This window comes from Acipenser ruthenus, chromosome 14, assembly GCF_902713425.1.
Source record: "Acipenser ruthenus chromosome 14, fAciRut3.2 maternal haplotype, whole genome shotgun sequence".
Classification (NCBI taxonomy): domain Eukaryota; kingdom Metazoa; phylum Chordata; class Actinopteri; order Acipenseriformes; family Acipenseridae; genus Acipenser; species Acipenser ruthenus.
In genome coordinates, this window is record NC_081202.1 from 18,223,086 (window position 1) to 18,245,381 (window position 22,296).

At 37.4% G+C, this 22,296-nt stretch overlaps 1 protein-coding gene across 1 annotated transcript in view; it reads left to right on the forward strand.

The window, feature by feature from the left end:
- Positions 1 to 21,693, forward strand: part of LOC117419450 (FYVE, RhoGEF and PH domain-containing protein 6-like) — a 35,470-nt gene extending 13,777 nt beyond the window's left edge. Inside the window, exons 3-21 of the mRNA XM_034032197.3 lie at positions 1,382 to 1,514; positions 3,437 to 3,507; positions 3,608 to 3,638; positions 6,798 to 6,949; positions 7,361 to 7,517; positions 8,014 to 8,101; positions 9,917 to 9,967; positions 10,977 to 11,035; positions 11,124 to 11,195; positions 11,281 to 11,349; positions 12,275 to 12,358; positions 12,801 to 12,880; positions 15,653 to 15,752; positions 15,875 to 16,021; positions 16,262 to 16,364; positions 17,484 to 17,608; positions 17,770 to 17,898; positions 18,976 to 19,118; positions 19,486 to 21,693. Coding sequence (XP_033888088.3) covers positions 1,382 to 1,514; positions 3,437 to 3,507; positions 3,608 to 3,638; positions 6,798 to 6,949; positions 7,361 to 7,517; positions 8,014 to 8,101; positions 9,917 to 9,967; positions 10,977 to 11,035; positions 11,124 to 11,195; positions 11,281 to 11,349; positions 12,275 to 12,358; positions 12,801 to 12,880; positions 15,653 to 15,752; positions 15,875 to 16,021; positions 16,262 to 16,364; positions 17,484 to 17,608; positions 17,770 to 17,898; positions 18,976 to 19,118; positions 19,486 to 19,522 — 1,831 coding nt within the window. The 3' untranslated portion in view covers positions 19,523 to 21,693. The remainder of the gene's footprint in view (positions 1 to 1,381; positions 1,515 to 3,436; positions 3,508 to 3,607; positions 3,639 to 6,797; positions 6,950 to 7,360; positions 7,518 to 8,013; positions 8,102 to 9,916; positions 9,968 to 10,976; positions 11,036 to 11,123; positions 11,196 to 11,280; positions 11,350 to 12,274; positions 12,359 to 12,800; positions 12,881 to 15,652; positions 15,753 to 15,874; positions 16,022 to 16,261; positions 16,365 to 17,483; positions 17,609 to 17,769; positions 17,899 to 18,975; positions 19,119 to 19,485) is intronic.
- Positions 21,694 to 22,296: the final 603 nt, after the last annotated feature.

Sequence of the window (22,296 nt, forward strand, 5' to 3'; positions counted from 1 at the left end):
ATGTGCTGATAGGATGGCAATGTATTTACTGGCACACTGGTGTGTTATCAATACTGCCCTGTGTCTTGCCTCATTTGTATGCCCTGGATCTTTAGAAATAAAAAAGGAGAAAGTATTTTAATGCCTATCTAAGCCTACAGTAGTCATTGTGGTATAGAATGTAATACAAGATAAAGTATAACCCAGAATGGTTTACTGTACTGTACGCAGTTCACAATTGCAAATGACAGACAGAGGCTTCCTGTTTGTTGTTGGCCGTGCAGGTCGTAGGTCAGTTATTTTTGTTCGGCACGTATTAAAGTGGCAGCCAATGAATGTACAGTAGAAAAAATAATATACTGTGTGATATGACTTCATCATTACAGGGACAATTCAATTAAGTAGTTACCTAGTAGTCTCCAGACAGATGACTGTCTTGGTGTGTCCATTTTTGACCAGAGTGAGTCCGCTCTGGCTGCAAATCAAACCCCTTATCTACTTTTTCACAGGTACCGTACTCCATTTTTAGTAATAAATGAGTTTATCATGTTTGGCCCTTTAGTTTTCTTTGATGCAAGAGCAAAGCAGCTGTATTTAGCAGTAAGTGACGGTTTCTTTCTGGACAGACGAAAGATACCCGGAACTGCTACAGAATCAAACAATTGAAAGTAAATTAGGGTGAGGCAGGGAAAATTAGTGATTAGGTCTGAGAACTACTGTAGGAGCCAAAGGGATCCTACAGGTTTAAAATGGGTGAACTCACCTTCTTTTGCCTCTCACCTGTTAAACTGAGTATTATAAGCAGTAACCAAACTGAAAATACAAAAAAAAAAAAAAAAATCTCGGTCGGGATTTCCTGACTTTGTTTACCATGTTAAAGTCACTCCATTCATTTGGTCCCTAGAGTAGGGTAGTCCACAGCACAAAACCTTTTAGGCAGAACAAGCGCAAGAGGCTGTATATACAGTATATATAGCTCCTTCACCCTGACGGAAAGCAGACACTTCTTCAGGCAAGGGTAGCAGTATTGAGCTATAGCAAATCATACACTGGACTTGATATGAGAATCAATGGCTATGTAAGTGACAGCAGCATATCACTATTCTTAGGTCAAAAGAAATAGAGGTTTTTTTTAGTCATTATCTGTATATTATGGTTTTATTGCTAATGTATATGTAATTTATTTCTGTTGTTTCATTCGATGCATGCTGCTATGTCCTGTGTCCAACATGAGTTTTGCAGCGACAGTGGTAATTAGACTGTATTTTATGTACTGGTATAATGTCAAAGAGTGATTTTGTATCCCTTGTTTGTTGGGCTTTGCTCTAAGGCTTTGTGTCTAGGCGTTTATCCTGGTTCCCAGGTGGGAGTGAGTGACTGGGTTTTCCTGTTTTCCTGCCAGGCCCTCGCAGGACGAGAATCCTGATCTGGAGGATGTCCACTCTGACGAAGAGGAAGTCATTAACAGCTCGGATGAAGAAGATGCCAGTTCAGCCTCCAGCAAAGGAGAGCTTGATCTGCTGGAGGGAAGCCAGGTGCTAGAATTTTTTTTATTTTATTTTTTTTATTAAAAATCTATAAAGACTTTTTTTTATTACTAATCTATAAAGACTTTCTTAATGACCCAGGACTGTTATTTTCTTGGCCATAAAATATTTATTTATTAATTTTTAAAAACCCAATATTTCTTTCAAGATTTTGAAGACATCTATATTCCTGTTTTTAAAGTTCATACTTAGGCATTTTCATCATTACATTCCTATTCCTATTGTGGTGCAAACAAAACAAAGTACAGTATTGAGTGAGGCCCGACAGTGAGGATGAATGTTTACAGTTCAGGGATCTAGAATTGCACTGTTGACAGTCAGGTCAACATTAGGGGTTTAAGAGATGATCTGGTTCTTGTAAAGGAATTCAAAAATGGCGCTTAGTGTTTGTAGTCATTATCAGGTGTGCATTATCAGATCTACATAAAACAACCAATTCACATCAATAGGACAGCCGCAATGTAGACTGCTGTTGCTATAATATTGTATCTGGACCCTCAAATATGTGTAGCTGAACAACTTCCAAAAATAAGTAGCTCTTGTTTTTGGGTCAGCGCACCCTCAACAAATTGGCTGACCTCTGGTCTGGTGCATTGTGGGATGAATGCATTTGAGACTGAAGTTGGCTAACTTGAATGACATTCTTCTTCTGTGGGTACAGGCTGGTTTTATAGTTTGAATTATTGAGTGTCTACTTTAGTATATTCTGTAAATATGCCTACTTGTTATGTCTTCACTTTTATCAGCTTGAAAAATCCTGTTTCTAAAAAAATACAGCTACCCGGGTCTCTTTTTACTCCTCGGGTTTCGATTTATTAATTTGAGAATTTAAAGAATATGTAGAAAATATGACAATACAGTTGTAAGCATGGGTCCCTGGCCGGCTTAATAAAGACAATGTTAAAACAAGCTTTGCATTAAGCCTTTTCTTAACTGACAGGATATCAATGTTTTACAGAAAACAATAACACAGAGCGAGCGGCAAGTACACCTCAATAATAATAATGCAGTGACTATTCTTCTCAGGAACTAAATCGGAAACGAAACAACATAATGGGGCATAACAAAATTTGCTTGTGCAAACGTAATACGCATCATACACATGGGAGGGGTCATACGCAAAAAACACTCTATCATATAATAGACATATTCCCTCAACTCAACACCGCACGACCAGCATGACAGTTAACATAGACACAATGAAGCATTCTTACCTTTGTATACCGGTAAGTTAGTGATCAGCAGATGTGTCAGCCGAAGAGCACAGCGTGTGGTTTTCACTAACTCTGCTGTGCAGAATAAATGAATTTTTTCTATGTGTAAATATCAGGACTTTATTCCTATGCATGGGGACTCGTGACATTTTTTAGGAAATCGCGATTGTCCCGACCATATACGAACTGTTGGCAATGTGCCCACCGTTAATCACACAATAAAAACTACAAATCCCATACCAGTGTGATGGCTACTCGTTTCCAGACGAAAACTTGTCTAACCAAAAGGTATTATTAGAACATAATAACATTATTATTATTATTATTATTATTATTATTATTATTATTATTATTATTATTATTATTATTATTTTGATGTTTCCAGTACTGAAAAAGGTTACACAAGTCTACAGATCTGAAGGGACTAAATGTATGTGTACTATATAGTATTTAAATATGTATCATGCACTCAACATTAATATATATATATATATATATATATATATATGTAAATTTAATCATCCCCCTAAAAAGATCTGGGTACCCAGGTATTTTTCACGACGGGTACCCGGTTCCGAATTTTCTACCCGTGCCGACCTCTAATAGTAGTGATTATGGTGATTTTAAATTGGAATGAGAATTATATATATATATATATATACATGACGGTTACAATCTGTTTTCTTTCATTTGCAGCATGATGAGCTAGGAGGCAAGAACACAAAAGTTGTTCACATCGCCAAGGAGATCATGAGTTCAGAGAAAGTGTGGGTATATTTTTTTTTTCTCAGATATTTGTACAAATATGCTTTTATTTAAGTGAAATTTACATATATATTTTGTGTTGTATTTTTTTTTTTTAAACAGGTTTGTGGATGTTCTCAAACTCCTTCATATTGTAAGTATATTTTTTTACTGTAAATACAATTCCTAAAATGTCTTTTAAAGTTCTGAATTTACAGTCCTTTGTATGGTTCTTATTGCTATGGCTTGTAGTGTGTGTTTTTTTTTGGTACAAGTCTGTGTTAAGGTGTTTTTACAGGTGCTCTTCAGTTCTAGTATCCTGTCAGACATATGGAACGAGACCAGCCAAAGAGCCTATAAAGAAGCAAGAACCAGCTGGCACTACACAGCTGAGCACACTATGGTGCTGGTGCTTACTAATGTAAAGACACTGGCTGATCTAACCTATGTTGCCTATGTCTATGGCAGTATTGTACGTACACTGCATTTGAATATAAATGATAAAGTATTACATTGGTTACTGAACCACAGCAAGAAAAAAACATAAATACATTTTGCATGCATTTTATAGTAAATGCTATTTTTAGTCCCCATTCAAAACATGCGCGCGCGCGCACACACACACAGACACACACACACACAATGATTTTGATGAGACTCTAAAAAGGTGAAAAAGTATCCAGTGTAAAGTGATCAAATGTCTTGTGTCACCACACCTGGGACCGGACAGGTGGTGTAATATTATAATGAGTTTAAGTTTAATGACAGATGTGTAATAGGAGCCTCCTGAATTGCTCCTTTTTTGTAAGTTTTGTATTGTTGAAACGCAACAGCAGAGTGCTTTCATCAGGATGTTTTCTTTGGGATTTAACATCTCGCTATGGTTGTTTGAAAGTAAAAAAAAAATGTATGCATAGTATGTAAAACTCAATCTGGTCTCTTGGAAAGGTCTATAAACTGTTTTGAGCTATTGAGGGGGCAGCAGTTCTATTTTGGAAAATAATGAATGGCAAGAACATCTAGGAGTAAGGCTTAATAACCAAGGTGAACCTGATTTAACAGTTCAATGCTTTGTTCATATTGTAAATAAAGGCTGGATTCCTCAGCTGTGGCAAGGGACAGAGTAATGAAAAGGCGCTGTGTTTTGGTTTACGTTTCAGCAATAGGCGGACACGTGCAATAGCCAGCCACCTGTTGGTGGTTTTTAAGCATTTGCCATCTGTTATCGTTGCACAGCTGAGCTTTAAGGGCTTGGAAGGACAACAAATCCAGTTAAAAAATTAAGGCATCTGCTTAGAAGCACACTGCTAAAATTGATAATTAATCAATTAATTGAATGAAGGGACAGAATAAAACAGTAGCATTTGTGTAATAAAGATTCATTCTGGTTTTGGAAAGGGTTCATTTTAATGAATCAAGATATAATACATTATTTTTTTTTAAAGCAATATGCTCATTCAACCTAATTAATAGGTAATTTTATTCATTCATTTGGGGTGGAATTCACAACGCCTTTTTACTCAAGTGTCAGCACATTGCCACCTATTGATGTGCCACAACTAGAAGTAAACAACTCAATTGAATTTGGGGTTAATTTAGTTATGTAACTTCAATGGGAGTAAATGATACATTTCAGCACTCTGCTTCTGATTGATGGCAACACTGTGCAGGTTTAACTGTAAGTTTTCCAGGGATGATGAGTTGGGGAGAGAGCCAAGGCTAAGTTTTGTCTTCTAGAATGGCATGTGTTCCATAGGTCCCAGCTTGTCTCTCTTATTCATATGTCTACAGTATGTTTGCTGTAGGTTGTTCAGTCACACAGTAAGATAAACGTTTTGATTGTGGCTTGCCCTGATCAGAGCAAGATTGTTTGTTTATCCCTGATTAAACCATGCAGTTATTTTGGCTGCCATAGTGGTAGATATATTCAGCTGACTTGGTCTAGAATCAGGAAATAAAGATGCAGCTGAGGCAGGCGGTGTACTGTTTGTTACTAACATACCAGACTTGTTTGTTTGTTGAAAACAGCAAGTTCCATTTAATCTTTTAGGATGCCCAGTGACTGAGTTCTACATGTCTGTGGTTGTGACGGAGCTGAGTTCTACATGTCTGTGGTTGTGACGGAGCTGAGTTCTGCATGTCTGTGGTTGTGACGGAGCTGAGTTCTGCATGTCTGTGGTTGTGACGGAGCTGAGTTCTGCATGTCTGTGGTTGTGACGGAGCTGAGTTCTGCATGTCTGTGGTTGTGACGGAGCTGAGTTCTACATGTCTGTGGTTGTGACGGAGCTGAGTTCTACATGTCTATGGTTGTGACGGAGCTGAGTTCTGCATGTCTGTGGTTGTGACGGAGCTGAGTTCTGCATGTCTGTGGTTGTGACAGAGCTGAGTTCTACATGTCTGTGGTTGTGACGGAGCTGAGTTCCAGCTTTCATAAATTAGACCATGTGAGCTAAAACTTGGAGGTTTAGGAGCCAAGGGCAGGGAAATACCTTTCTATCCAAGAACTACGTCTGTGTTTATTATCACGGCTGAATTCTATCCCAGACGCTGGATGTGGTAGTTCAGCATGTGGGTCTCCACTAATTATGAATTTAGCAGTGAGCGAGCTCCAGTTCAATTGATTCTTTAGAATATTGCTTGTGCAAAACAAATAAATAATGCAGTCATAAATGTCTTGGGCATCTATCTTGCTACAATAAAAATAACATTATTTATAATGGTACATCTTTGTAGAGATGCTACTAAAATGTTAATGCTCTTTATAAATGAAGCATGGAGAATTCTCCCACTTTTATCTGAAATAAGAATACTTTGTTATAGAATAGGTTGAAACACTTCATTGGTGATTTATTTTTACATGGAAAGCTGGAACTGATAATCTCTTTGCTTTCGGTATGATCATTGTGTCTGCTGTTTACTACAGTAAATTACACAATTATACTGCGCCATAAATGGTTGGGTTACATCATGTCATGAATATGCAAGTGTGGTGTGGTCTTCAGACAGCTGTGCAATTTCGCTGCTGTTTCTCGAGATATGGTCAGAATTTGCTTGATGCTTTCTGATATTCTTCATTGCCATATCGAGGGGAAAAAGGAACCCTTATCCCTTTTACACTTAAATGTTTGCTTATGTTTTACTGCATACAGTATAATCAGGTAGGGTCCAAGGAGAACAGATTTTCATATACATGATTGGCCAGGAGAAAAAACTATTTGTCCGTCCGTCCGTCCGTCCCCCAAAGTGTTTTAATGAAATATCACCTTTTAAAACTTCTGTCCTTGAGATACACGGTCTGTTTCTCCGTCTGCAGGATTTCCGAGGTGCTGTGGCCAAAGCCTCCCAGCAGATTGGGAAGCCTGTGATTGAAGACCGGATACTGAACCAGATTCTCTACTACCTTCCCCAGCTGTATGAGCTGAACCGGGACCTGCTGCGGGAGCTGGAGGAGCGAATGGCTCACTGGTAAACAACCTTGTCACAGTACTCCTGGTCACATCCTCCTGCTAACTCAGGAGTGCTACAGTGCTGTTTACAAGTAGAGTTTTCACATTTACTGAGAAATTTTAAAGGAGTGCTTACCAAACAGATATATGAAGAAAGTTACCTTAATTCTGAAAGTTTTAAAACACTGTAATGTTTCCCTTTTATAACTGGTTACTGTGGTCATGGCTGCCATTGGCCCCATAAAACCATTCCACCAGCACTTACTGCCTTGTTATAAAGTAGAACACAAATAATGCAGCCTCTTAATGCTCCCACCAGCAGAGTTTTTATAATAGGGAGCACTTTATTTGTTTTCAGTTGGAAGTTTTTGTGCTGTGTTAGTATTTTTTTTGCTTGTTTCATTTAAGTGGTATGTTTTGGTTCTTGTAGGAATGATAATCAAAGGATAGCTGACATCTTTGTGAAGAAGGGACCATACCTCAAAATGTATTCCACGTATATCAAAGAGTTTGATAAAAATGTGGCATTGCTGGATGAACAGTGCAGGAAGAACCCTGTATTTGCTGGAGTTGTGAAGGAATTTGAGGTAACCAATAAATATAAAATTATGATGATTACCTTTTATAATGTGACATATAATAAGGCTCTATATACCAGTGGTTCTCCACTCCAGGCTCCAGTCTGTCTGTCCAGGTTTACATTTTAACTAGATCTAATTTCCCACCTTGGGGACTCTGTCTGTAAACACTGTTTCTGAGTACTGTATTTTATGTGCTGTTGAAAACTGCTTCAAACATTTATTTAGTTCCTGATTGAGCCAAAAACTTGCTCCTTTTGGTGAACTGGAGTTGAGAACTAGTGACATGTTATTTTGTCAACCAGCCTAATGAGGCACCCTGTGCCATAAAGGGGGTTTTCTGAAGTCTGTGCACTAATACAGACAACAGTTGTCTGTGGGTTAAGTGTTTGAAAACTCTGTAGAGATCACTGGAGCAAACAGTGGGTTTGTACCAGTTTTTTTCTAAACATTTTTGAATTTCAGAAGGGTTGCTCTCGATCATATCATTTTTCTGTGCTTTCAGATGAGCCCGCGCTGTGCAAGCCTGGCACTCAAACATTACCTGCTGAAACCTGTGCAGAGAATTCCACAGTACAGACTGCTGCTCACAGGTACCAGTTCATTACCATAGGCAGGCATCTTTTAAATCCACAAAATGGATTAAGCTGCATTTCTAAGAATAGAAAGTTATCTGCTACTTTAATGGTGTTGAATCATTGTTTTGGAGGCAGATTTTACCTTTTACCTTTTACTTGGCATGAGGCACCAGTATTGCTAAACACCAAAGTATTGCTAAGGAAATCACCCTTTTTTTAAAAAAAAATATAATAAAGCCATGTCAGATCTGAGTCCTAGCTGTCTGTGGAAGATCTAGCTCAATTCTCTGACGCTCCTGTTTTTTATTAACAATTTGTATTTGCTAAAAGAAAACAGTGGAATATTCATGTTCAATACAACAATATGAAATAACCATAAGTCGAATAAAACTGAAGTAAAAAAAAACATAAAAACATTGAGTTGCACGAACAGTTTAAATAGTCACAAGACATTCATTTCCAGATGTGGGTGGAACACTCGTCACTGAGGAAAAGGGGCTGTTTAAAGTGACCATATTTTACATCATAGACTCTTGTTCTAAAAGCAGTGGTAAAACAAACTCCCACAGGAATCCTAATTGTTTTTAGAACTTAACTGCAGTTCTGTAGAGCACATGAGTTCTTTTACCTTGGCCTCTGTCTTAATGTATGCACACCGTGTAGACAGAAGCTGCTCTGGAAAGGTATAATCCTGGTATTTATACCATGCCCATTAAACTGAGAATGGAGACACTGTAGACCTGTAATTTAATTGCCAAGCAATCGAGGAATAGAGATATACTGCAACAAATTCTCCAATCTTCTATTTTCTTTTACTTTTAATAAAAATGCAATACATGTTACTGATATTACTCAATTTACCTGACTAAAAAGTTGAACAGCGTGAGCTTTTCCAAATTGCCCCACTCTCAATACATTATGACCTTTAGGGGAAAACCAGACAAATGAAAGAAAGCTTTGTGAAGAGCACCCTTTATTTTTAAGTGTGTGGTTGTTTCATCATCAATCAGTCTTTAGCAGTCTCATTAAGATTTTTTACTTAACCAGGAGATAAGTAAATCATCTGTAGGGAACACTGTCCATAAATTACATATTGGCACAGGGAATGGTCTGGCGCTTCATCATTTGTATTGTTTTATTTTATTTTTCTGTTTGCTTTTTTCACCCAAATTCCAGGTGTTGTAAAATGCGTCACTTTCCATTTGTTGTTCAGTGATACTCTAGACGGGAGTTCTGCAGTTGTCTGAACTTGATGCCTTGTATCTGGGTGCTGTAAAATAGTGTGTACTGCAGTACAGCTGTCTAGACTGCTTTTATGGTAGATCATATTGAATTGCAAGGAGATCAGCAAACAGACGTCCAAGGGGTGTCCTTTAAAGATAAGGCTACCACACCAGCTTTTGAACACTTCAGGCTACAATCGTCTATACATTTTAGAAAAAAAATAAAATTGGCACACTAGAAAACTGATTTGGAGATAGAACAGTCTGCTGGTATTTGCTAATGTATGAATATTCATACTGTGAAAATACTGTACTGTAGCTTATCCTTTTAAACTGCTGATCATTCGTCCTCAAGTAGCAGAACTGCCACCTAGTGGAATAAGTTTCAGATTGCAATTAAACAGATTCAAAGAAAACTACATACAAAAGAGCCTTAATAATGTTACATAAACTAAATTTAAATAAACTTCACACAAGTATATAACATGTAGTCAAAAAATAGTTATTGTATTTTTATTCCTAAAATTAAATTGTAATGTTAGGTGCTATGAATGTTACAATTATTCTTTTCCTTTCCTTACCAGAAATTTGTATTTTGTGTTTGCAGATTACTTGAAAAACCTCATTGAAGATTCCACAGATTATAGAGATACACAAGGTACTGCAAAAACTGCATTCTTCCGGTTTATTTTCCATAGCTTTGCCTTTTGTAATATGTGCACCATCCCTTTCCAGCAGAATATAATTTGGACATAAATTGGTGATTTTATTTTTTGCTAACTGAAGTATTCTCTGCTAAATGAAGGACCAATCAGTGGGCTTCCATATTTATGTTCTGGCAGTGTGTCCACTACATACAGGTCTGAGCCGGTTAGGACTGATACATCCTCCTTCTGCAAGCAGCTTCAGTCAGGTCTCAGAATTGAGAACGATTAGAAAAGCATTCTTGGTGAAGGTAGAGTGGGCTCAGGGGTTTCATAACATCAATCAGTGACCTAGTTGGGGATACAGGTCCAATATCTTACTTATGACCCATCAGTGACACATCATTTCGATTGAAATACAGGTATTCACCTTGCTGTACATGGAAATGATTCCTTTTAACTGTGGGCTCAATATGAACACATCTGAGCAAGCACACAGTAACACAAGGCAGTGGGATCCCAGTCCTGATAATTATATAAAACAGTTAAGAAAAGAGTTAGCTGTTGGATATAAATCCAGCCATTCCTGAAGACACATTTTAAAGCTATCTGTACCTTATAAGAGCAATATTGCTTAGCTTTACTTAGGGTAAACCTGTTACATGTACAACCACACCTATGAAGTATATGTTGCTTGGCACTCAACTTATGTTAAAATAGTTACCTGGTGTTGACGGGTTTATCTTGTGCTGCGGTCACAGAAACCAGAAACTAGCATCGTTTATCCCAGTTTTTCCTAGGTAGGTTAGTGGTTTACTGTGAATGTGTGGTGTACAGTGTTTTCTGGTTAGTTTATGTATAAACATGAATAAAAATCATAGAATTGTCTTTGGTTTTATGCTGGCTGTTATAGAGCAATTTTCTGAAGATGCAATACAATTTTAAATGAACAATTCTAATAAGCTGTTAGAATGTCGCCTTTACATATGTTAAAGCATTTTAAACCTATTCCTTTACATGCAGCTGCTCTTATCGTTGTCATAGAAGTGGCCAATCATGCAAATGACATCATGAAACAAGGGGTAAGTCCAACAATAATAACGGAAAATTCCAAGTCTGGGGAACCCTTTTATTCTTTGGTGCACTCATATCATTGTAATTGCCCCACAGGATAACTTTCAGAAGCTCATGCAGATCCAGTATAGTTTGAATGGTCACCCTGAGATTGTTCAGCCTGGGAGGGTAAGTGTTGTGTTGGTTTTCTGTTCTTTTTATGTTGCCCTGTATAGAGCCAACATTAACATTCTCGGTGGCTTGGCTTGGCCAGGTTTTTCTCAAGGAAGGAACACTGATGAAGCTCTCCCGGAAGGTCATGCAGCCCCGACTGTTCTTTCTGGTGAGTTCCTCCTCGTTGCTCTTGGAAGCAGGTGCCGTTAGAAACAGTTTTAAGGTTGCATTGTGCACAGGAAATAGACTTTGTTATAAAGAACAGAGTGGGAGAAACCAAGCTGCTTGTACACTTCAGGAGTTCACTGCAACAGAGTGTATTCATGATGAACCCCATCCTACCCCATCCTACCATGCAACACTGAAAGACTATTCAAACCCTAACTTTGTTCTCCTAAACATTTGCTTCCAGTGTGCAGTTAGGTCTAGGTGGACACATTATAGCATCAGTGTTTGGAAAAATTGGGTTTTGCTTTAATAAGATGTTCAGTGTTAGGTAGTCAAAATTGGGTCCTCATGAATAAACTCCGAACATGGAAGAGATTTTAGTTTGGACTTTAAGAGTTGGTAACTTTAAAAACAACATGGTATATTAAATTCATCCAAATTGAATTGAAACAAATCTAAATACATTAGTGGTGAAACTGGAGCCCTCTGTGTTTTTTTTTTAAATGTGTATAGATCCTCCTCTGTTTATAGACCCCAGAAACTTGTATCTGTCTGTTTCATAAACAGTCTCTATGAATTGGTTAACTGCAGGAATTGTTGTAATTAGTGTAGTGTCTTAATATGCTGACTATTGTTATTTAAAGTCCCATGTCCAAATCACAATGACTTGAAGTGCATGATTTCCAGACTGGTCTCTCTGCTACATTAATACTGGTGCCAATTGCTGTGTGGTTATGGATAGCTGTCCAAAGACAACTGGGGTGAGGCTGCCTGCACTCATTGCTCATACTGGCCATCAGAGAGAAATAACCATTGTGCAGTATTGATTCAAACCACATCCTTATTGTATCTACCCTGGCCTGTACGTTTTATACTGTATTACATCACAGTACAGTATAGTGATTTTTAAATGTTTGTAATTTCAGTTTAATGATGGCCTGTTGTATACCACCCCTGTACAATCTGGAATGTATAAACTAAACAACATGTTGTCTTTGGCAGGAATGAAGGTAAGCCCACTTTTTTTTTTTTTTTTTTTTTTTTTTTTTTAACCCCATACATGGCTAGGTCTAGATATAACTGTGCAAAATGTATATAGCTTAATATATTGATTATATATTAATATATTGATCATAGATATAAGTAAGATATTAGTAGTAGATATATAATCCAGATTGATACAACACAGACATTGAATGTAGATATAAATCACCTTTCTTTACCAACATATTATTGATTTTAGTGCAACCAGCATGGGACTGAAGCACATGGCAATGTGGTCACAGGGCCCTCTTGGTCAGGAAATAGTGAGTCAGTAGTTGCCAGAACTTAAAACAGGCTTTAAGATAACACATTTAAAAAAACGTAATCAGGTCTCATTTTCCAGTGGTTCGCTAAACATCACATGCCTTTTATAAGAACATGCCCCCTAATCCCTTTCCTTTCATACAGGTTAGCAAACCAACCCAAGAAGCCTACCAGAATGAGCTGAACATAGAAAGTGTGGAACGTTCGTTTATTCTGTCAGCCAGGTATGGAGTTTAACCTTTCTTGGTAGTTTTCAAGTTTGAATGAGAATTGTAATTGCTGTTGCGTCTTGCTTTTTAAAGACGTTGAAAATGATTCTTTGGCGATGTTCAGCAAGCTGTCCGTCAATAGATCAGCCTTTATTTAAGAGACCCTATGAAATATTAATTCAATAAAGTCTTGCCAGTGCAGTGACTTGGAACACTGGGTCCCTGCCTTAGTGCCTTGAATCCCAGCACTACAGTGTCTCTGGCTGGAGTCCTGCCACTCAAATGCCCATTTGATACATGGTATTAAATGGCAGCACTTCACTTCTTGTCCTGCACAGAACAATGTCCTTTCAGTAACTCTCAACATGCTGAAGAGGGATCACACAGGCTGGGCACTTGGTTACAGAAGGAGCTCTATTCTGTGAAACGCATTGTATGCTAATGGTGATTCATCTTGTAATACGAGCCATTACAGAAGATAACTTTAATCATGAGTCACGTGGGAAGGTTTAGATGGAACAAAAACACAGGTAAAGTCTGCAGAACAGTGCATCTTCATGATCTTCACTGATCATGAAAACCTTATTTATGTTTGGAGAGATGCTTGAACACAGAACAGGTATAGACTCACTGCAGGCTACAATATAGTACTGGGATTATAACTACTGCTTGAATTAAGCTGTTACTTATTATAACATTTCAATAAAATAACATGCTCTTAAATTTCTAAAGGAAACATTGCAGTTCTGACTTTGACATGTGTCATGCAAGCAGAATTTAGCTTTAATAATTAACACAATGGGAAGCCAGGTTATTGTTCCATTCTGTTCAAAGAAAAGAATGACCCAGTGAAACGCTCTTTAGTTCATTATTCTTTCCACCATTCTGCCAGCGCCATGTGGCAGATACTTCTGCTGTTGTGTCAGTGGAGATGACAGAGATGTTGGTTAAGGATTCTGTGTCACACAGACACAGGGCTACCAAGAGGAACTTCAGAACTGGGGACTGTGCATTTGCAAGGCCAGTTTGTGTCCTGCCAAACTAGTGAGACTTTTGTTAGGTAGATGGTTTACAGTGCTCATGCAGCTCCCTGAATTATTTTTATTTTTTTTAAATATGGAATACTATTATTAATTTTTCTTAACTTGAAGAGATTAAAGATGTGATTTATTATTATTATTATTATTATTATTATTATTAATAATAATAATAATAATAATAATAATAATAATAATAATAATAATAATAATAATAATAATAATAATATTATTAATAATAATAATTTCTAGCACTTGAAGTGGTGTAACCTAATTGTCAAACACTTTTTTGCAACACTGAAAGGGATCATAAATGTATGGTCCGCTGCCAATAATAAAATTCATATATAGGTACATATACTGTATATAAAAAATTTTGTACATAAGTTGCATTTTAAAAATGTACTTAAAACAAAACAAATTTAATTTGTCCAATAGATGATACAAGTTCATTACAGACTGAAACTATACACTTTATTAGTATCAACGCTTTAGTTAAAACTAGATTTAAAATGCGCAGGGTATTTTTTAATTTTTTTTTTAATGGAATACTGACCGCTTTCCTAGGATGAACTGTGAGGTTTGTAATTAAAAGTAACACAAAATAAACAGTTTGTGTGCTGCTGCCAAAGTTCTCCGAGATTCAAATTGTGAAGAAGCCTTTACCAGTGGAATTCACCCCTGTTCATTTGTTTCTGGGCATCTTGCAACAGTCTGTGTCAGAGGTGTTAGGTAGAAACACTTACTGACTCGGCAATCAATGGGTCCAGTTTAAAGTTTGGTCTGCCGGTATGAAACTGTTGTCAGGGCAGTCCCCATTTCCAGCTGGGCTGTTAGTAACAGATGTGGCACTATATAAAAACCTATGCATTAGCACGGCACCCTTTCCTCACAAGAAGATGACACACTATCGCAGAAATAGGTGATTTAAATGCAGTAGCAGCTTTCTGAACACACTTCTGTTCACAGAAGAGCATTTCACCCAATAAACACATATAGAAATTATAGTAAGCACATGTATATAACACAGGTGGGGCACAGTCTGAAACGGTCCTTTCACCCAATCAGGGGAATCGCAAGAGCCTCATACATCATAGAAACTTGAATTGTGAGACACATTCAGGAAAAAACCCAGGCCACTCCCCATGGAAACTGTTAAATAATGTCACTTGGTCACTTTACGTTTCCTGCCAGCCTTCCTGCACTTGCTGACCTTTTATTTGCTCTCGCCAGGATGCCTGTAGAGAAACGATAACATCTTCAGTTTGCTAGGAAAAATAGATGCATCTTTGTTGGAAGTGCAGAGGGGAAGTAGGACAATTATATCTGTGTAGTGGCTAGGCTATAAATAAGCTGTGAATGGGGGATATGTTTGAAAGAAATAGCTTTGCAAATGTTAACAAACTTGCAAGTCTACAAGCTGTTTTTCATGAAACTTGGTACGTGAGAATTGAACTCCTATAGTGCATCCTTATGGGCACCACTGTAAAGTATTCTTATACTTGGGATGTTAAGTGGTATTTATTAAAAGACATACTGTTAGCTTGTCAGTTCTTAACAAAGGCTTTCAATATCGGGATATAGACTTTTTCTTGCTCATCAGTGCCACCTCAAAATAAAGCAGCAATAGATATGCTACGGTGGTATATATACCATGGCAGCTCTGTTTATATAGACTAATATTGTTCTGTGTCCTAGCTTCTGTCATTGATTTGTTAAAATTTGTATTTTTTTTTTTGTATTTATGCAGCTCTGCCACAGAGCGGGATGCATGGCTGGAAGCCATTTCAAAAGCAATTAATGACTATACCAAGAAGAGAATTACATTTAGTGCCAGCAAAAGCGAAGAGGTATGGTAGTTGGCTACATCATATGTTACATGGTGGGGTCTCCCTTGTTAATTGATTTAAATGCTGTAGATTAAATTAGACAATTTCCCAGGTTGTAACCAGAGGTTAAAAATGTTCCTCAGGCTGATCCAGTGGAAGTGGAGAGTGACACCCCTCTTGGATCCAAGGCTCCCATCTGGATCCCAGACCCCAGAGCCACCATGTGTATGGTGTGTACCTGTGAGTTCACTGTCACCTGGAGGAGGCACCACTGCAGAGCCTGTGGGAAGGTTTGTGATCTACTCCTCAAGATCCAGTCAACAAGGAACAGACCATGCATTTAGATTAATGGATTAATAAACACCCAGAGACTTTATTCTCACTACTTTTCACTGCTGCCTGTCTGCCTGCTCCCTGCATTTTCGTGTTTTACGTTGCTCCTGAAATTTTACTGCACTCCCCTATAGTAATATTTCTCCAGTCTATAGGTACAAGTTTTCCTAACATTTTCCTTTTTACTGTCTCTTCAGATTGTGTGTCAAGCCTGTTCTTCAAACAAACACAGCCTTGAATACCTCAAGAATCAACCTGCCAGAGTCTGTGATCACTGCTTCAGAGAGCTTCAGAAGAATGGTGGGTTATATTTTCATATCTGGCTCTCAGTTTTATGTATGTTACATTTTGGTAACTTTGGTAAGCCCTTTATTCAACACAAGCTATTTCAAGTACTGTATTAGTCTGTCAAAATACTGCATGGAGGAATCTGCCCATTGGTTATTACGCAAGTCTAAAAAAAAATATGCATATTATCTCCTGCACATGACTGCATTCAGTGTACTGAATAGCATTTGGTTGGATGTATATATCTGTATGTCAGATGTTTGTTTGTTTGTTTGTTTGTTTGTTTTTTATCAAAGTTTTTCATATACATATACTATACCTTACCTTATGTACATTACGATGGTCTGCTTATTCAGTATACAAATAGCCCTAAGTTTGTAATTACATCTGAAAGGGGATGTATGTCACTGAAAAAATCATCTATTGAATAGGAGACGTATAGGGGGAAACTGTATGGCCCCTGAGGGAAGACCTATAGTTATCAACGGGACTATAATACCCGAAGCCGCAGGAGATAGCTATAGTTCTTCCCGAGGGGCCTTTAGTTTCCCACTATGAGCCGAGGTCTGCAGTCCATATTTGTTTTATGAATCAGTCAAGAAAGTAATGTTTTTGCGGTCCATAGCGCATATTTTAAAGTTTGTTGGCATATCTACAATTTCCTAGCTAACTACATTTACATTATATTTATGTGCAGCCGCTATATTTGCACATTGTTCCCACTTGTCTCCACCTTTTAAAGAGTTCTGGGACTTCAGCACAAAAACACAAAAACACTTCCGCAGAAGTCAACTGTTTTGTACACTGTCGAAGGGTGCAGTGAAGGGCACATAAAGCTCCCTTCACTCGTTCCCTAAGGAATTGGGACAACCCTTATGATGGCGAACCTAGTACTTCCGCCCCTCAAGGGAAGGTAACGAGTGAGCAAGGGTGAGGTGTGGGACGCAGCCCTAGTGTGACTATTAATACCATGCTTCTGTGACAGGAAATGGGAAAAGTGTATCCTCATGTAAACTGTGATTTATAAAACACACGCTGTAAACAAATGCCAATGATTTCAGCGTTAGCCAAATGGAATGTGTTTTAGGATCAACATACTTATCTGTTACATATTTGTTTTCCTTTACCTAGATAACCAATCCTCACCCAAAGTTGTGTCCCCTACCAGCAAGTCTCCATCGAGTGCCTTGTCTTCCGTTCTCCATAGCATTCCTTCAGGACGAAAGCAAAAGAAAATCCCAGCTGCCCTTAAAGAAGTAAGTAAACCCCTTCATGCTGTACATTTCCCAATTGCCTGATTTACCCGTACTTGCATCTGAAATCTAATGCAGGCTTATATAGTGTACCACCTTATAACCCCACCAACAGTACCATAAAGGAACAAGAGATTTCAAGCAATGGCTTTGTTTTTTTTAAGGTGTCTGCAAGCACTGAAGACTCTTCTATGAGTGGCTACCTGTATAGGTCAAAGGGTAATAAGAAGCAATGGAAACATCTGTGGTTTGTCATCAAGAACAAAGTATTATACACCTATGCTGCTAGCGAGGTAAGCCATTGACAGAATCTTGGAAAGTTTATGTATGTGCAGCGCTCCAGATAAGGTTTTGGGTCTGGGAGTAACTTATCCTCTAATTTGAACACAGGGAGTAAAATGTATTTTCAGGGGGTAAAATGCAACATTACCTTGGTCATGAGTAATCTTGATAAATACTGTACAATCTTTAATGGTAATGGGATAGGCAATAAAAAAGAGACTTCCATTTTAACTGCAATGTTACTTTGAACTACTGTGTGTTCTACAGGTTCTTTTTTGGCTCAGCGCATTTTTTTTCGAGGTATCACACAGACTCGGCAAATAAATTACATTACTTTATATTTTAACATTAAAGTCGCACCAGCGACCCCTGTGGTCTGGCCGGGCGCCTGCGGGCTTGCCTGTAAGCTGCCCAGGGCTGCGTTGTCCTACGACGCTGTAGCTCTGGGTGACTGCATGGTGAGTCTGCAGTGTGTAAAAAAGCGGGCGGCTAACGGCACACGCTTCGGAGGACAGCGTGTGTTTGTCTTCGCCCCTCCCCAGTCAGCGCAGGGGTGGGAGCGGTGAGCTGAGCTAAACAAAATAATTGGACACTACAAAATTGGGGAGAAAATAACAAAAAACTAATTGGCGACTATTACATTTTTAAATACAAAAAAAAAAAATGCCCTACAGATAAACACAATAAGGAAATGTATTAATAAGTTATAAAACATTTTGTTTAATATTATAGGTAACTTTTTTATTAGCGGTTGCCTCTGACGATGGTTTCAATTGGATTTGTAGCTGGACTGGGGGGTTTATGCTTCAGCCTGTGTAGCTTCAAGTTTTTCTTATTCTTACTGTGATTGGCTGCAAAGACAACAGGGCTAGCCAGAGATTGGATAATGTTTGTTGGGTTGGTTTTTCTTGTGTACAGTTTCGTAGTAACTGAAGCCATTGCATTCTGGGAGATGTAGTTGTTAGTGGAAATTTTAGGTGTGGCAGACAAGCTGTGCAGCAAAATTGTGGGTTAAAGAATGTAAATCTTTGTGTGTTTTTGAACAGCTGCAGGTTTTTTTTAAATTGCATTATTTATTTATTTTTCAGGATGTGGCTGCTTTAGAGAGCCAGCCCTTGCTAGGATTCAGTGTGAAAGATGAGCGATCGGATCATAATCCACAATTCCAGCTCTATCACAAAAACACCTTGTTTTACATCTTCAAAGCAGATGAACCTCACACTGCCCAAAGGTAATTTTATTCCTGCCACATTTAACTGATTTTATAATGTGTAATTAAAACCTGAACGGTACCCAATATCCTGAGTATCAAAGTGATTTAACTAAATTAGTGTCCAGTAAAGGTACTGTATAATATCATGGTGTGCTGAAACAAAAAATAATGCATAACTAATTTGTAAGCACTTGCGCGATGTGTGTGCATTCACTTGAGACTTAAAGTGCCTTTTGAATACCAACATTTTAGACTTCCTTGCTCCGTCAATATAAGCAAAAGAAAACGATGTTAAGGTGGTCTTAAGTGGCTCTTGTAAACATTGCTCTTTAAAAGGAATTTTGTACTGGTTCTGATTTACTTTGTGGTTTTGTTGTTTTTACAGGTGGTTAGAAGCTTTCCAAGAAGCCACTGTCCTGTAGCAGTCTCTTGTATTTGTTTTGTATAATAGTATGAGCAAAGACAGCACACAAAATACAGTAAAGCACTGGATCCTGTGGAAGAAACCAACCTTATTTCACCAATATTGCACATTTACAAACATGCTACAGTTTTAAGTTATGTCCCATGTAACTTTATTCTAAATATACTACACTACCAATATGTCTCCTGCTGGACATGTCTTTAAAGAAAAACACGGTAATCCTCCTCCGTAGTGCAAAACAACATCATGATTCTGATATAAGAGGCGAATATCCTATCAAAACTGGAAAATGAAACTGCCCAAACCAGCACTACATTGACTGAATCTTTAATACATGTTGAGAGATTTGTCAACAAAATCACCTGGTGCCGTTTTGTTAATAGATAAAACTACCATATATTGGTGCTGTAATTTATATATTTATTTATATGTATTTTTTTTAGTAAAGAAGCATGTGCTGCTCTACTTGCCATAATTTCTAAAAAAAATTCCATGAATGCCTATTACGATGTCCTTTTGCTGCGAAGTAACCCTTGACTGCCAGCAATTGTCAAATCTTCTGCCATGATCCTATATTTAAGTAGTAGTGTTTTTGTTAATCGTTTATTGCATATCTGGTCTATTTTTGCTAAACAGTTAAGACACCACAGTTTGATTGAAAGTAACCAATGATTCAAAGAGAAAATGTGCATTAGGACATATGGCTTGCAGAATTTGTAGAGCAGGTTATTCACGATAAAATGTTTATCCTGTGAAAGGAGACCAGTTCATATACTAGTCCAGGGCTGTACAAACAAAACCAGGAAGTGCCATACCTGATACTCAAACTGTTAACTTGAAACAGCCCTTTGAGCTTTTTTAATTGTGAAACGTACTTTTTGTCAACACCATTACATGCAGGATTTTTAAACTATGTATTAATTTTAAAATGTTAAACAAAGAAACTGGAACATGTGTCTGTACATAATTTTCACTTCCATTTTGAGATTGCGCCTTGTATTTAAAAATAAAACCTAATATATTTACATTTGACAAAATCTGACACAATAGTTGTGTTTTAAAATAAGCACTATTGGTGCTACTTTTATTTCATATTGTAATTGTTCCTGATATAGCAAAGTGTATTTTTTCTTCAACTTTTGTTATTGTACAAACAGTAATGCCTTTATCACTTTTTCATCTTATAAATGTTGCTCGGAGGAAAAACTAGATACAGAGCGATTTTAACTGTATTAAAGGATTCGTTCAGCTAATGCAATATTTATTTTCTAAAGTATGAGTTTACTATACATTAACTAGAGAAGGTATATTAACCTGTCATGATTTAATCGATAGTATTCTGTGTATGTATCTGAGAATTACCCGGGCTTCTTGTCACATTTCAAGACCTGTCTTTTTATTATCATTACTATATTATTAGACACCCTGTGTGGTGTTCAATGTCCAAAGTACTGTTTTGTCCTGAGATACCCAGGTTTATACAACACGATTTCATGGTGAATTTACTCAGTTGTGGTGGAATAATATACCGGTAGTATTTATGTTGATTTTTTTTTTTGTTTGTTTTACAGTGTTTGTCACATTAATAGTACGGTATCATAGGAAGTATGCAACACTTGAGTGACAATGCAGTAGGATATGTATGTATTTGTTCTGCATACTGTTATTGTGCATACATTTTAACAGCATATTTCTTTTTACTACTATCTAATGTTTTTAGCCGAATAACTATTTCACTGGCCCACATGTCTGTCCATCACATTCTACATTCTGAACAAGATAACTATTGATTTTGCTCTAATCTGCAACAAACTTTTATTTTACATTCCTAGCCTCCTATGAATGTTTCCTCTGTATGTGCCTGCACTGGTTGAATAGATAAGGATTTTAAAGTGAAATTACTGGCATGTTTTGTTTTCTGAGCAGTGTCAGCATTGTTGCATTTCTGTCTTTTTATGTTTATGTTGCATAAAATATAAGGTGTGCTTTCTTATTTAATAGGGGTTTGGCAAAAACTGGTCTGGACACCATGGATTGCACTATATTGTATAAATACAAATTTAAGTTTGTATTGTAGGTGAAGAAGAAAAAATTACTTTGTAATTGTCATAATTTTGCATCATGTAAAGTATTTGTACAGTTCATAAACAATTAACTTTAAACAAGAAATTGTGTTTGTGTTTGACAATCTCTCATGTTTGTGCCTATAGCAGACACCAACAATCTACTGTCCCAGTAGTGGAAACACACCCTTACAGAGCATCAGTTTGTAGGTGTACTGCTTGAGGATAAGACTGGCACTGTAGTTTAGAGAGTATAATATTAAGCCCTATTGTGAAGCAAGTGCAAAGGAAATGTTCTGAAAAATTAACGAATTCTGTTGGAATAAGACAAGAAACGGCCGAGGCCACAAGGTCGACCCCATTAAATGAGTTCAGTGATGAAGTTTGGCATAATTTTGCAGTCTATGGCGCTGAAGATTGGTATCATGATCAGCTAAGGCATGAAGCTCCTCTCAGCAGCATGTATCATATTAGCAGTTGTGTATTATGTCCTAAAGATGAGAATTGGCTATTCTGTGTAACAACTGCTGCATTATCAAACATTACATCACTATTGGTGAAATGAAAAATATGTTAGGTAGGGTGGGATACAGAAAGTTAACATTGTTTAAAAATTATAATAATTAAGGCCTTATATACTTGAATATCTATCTATACACAATCTCCTTACAGAATAAACATTAACAGTAATGACACACACAACATTTAT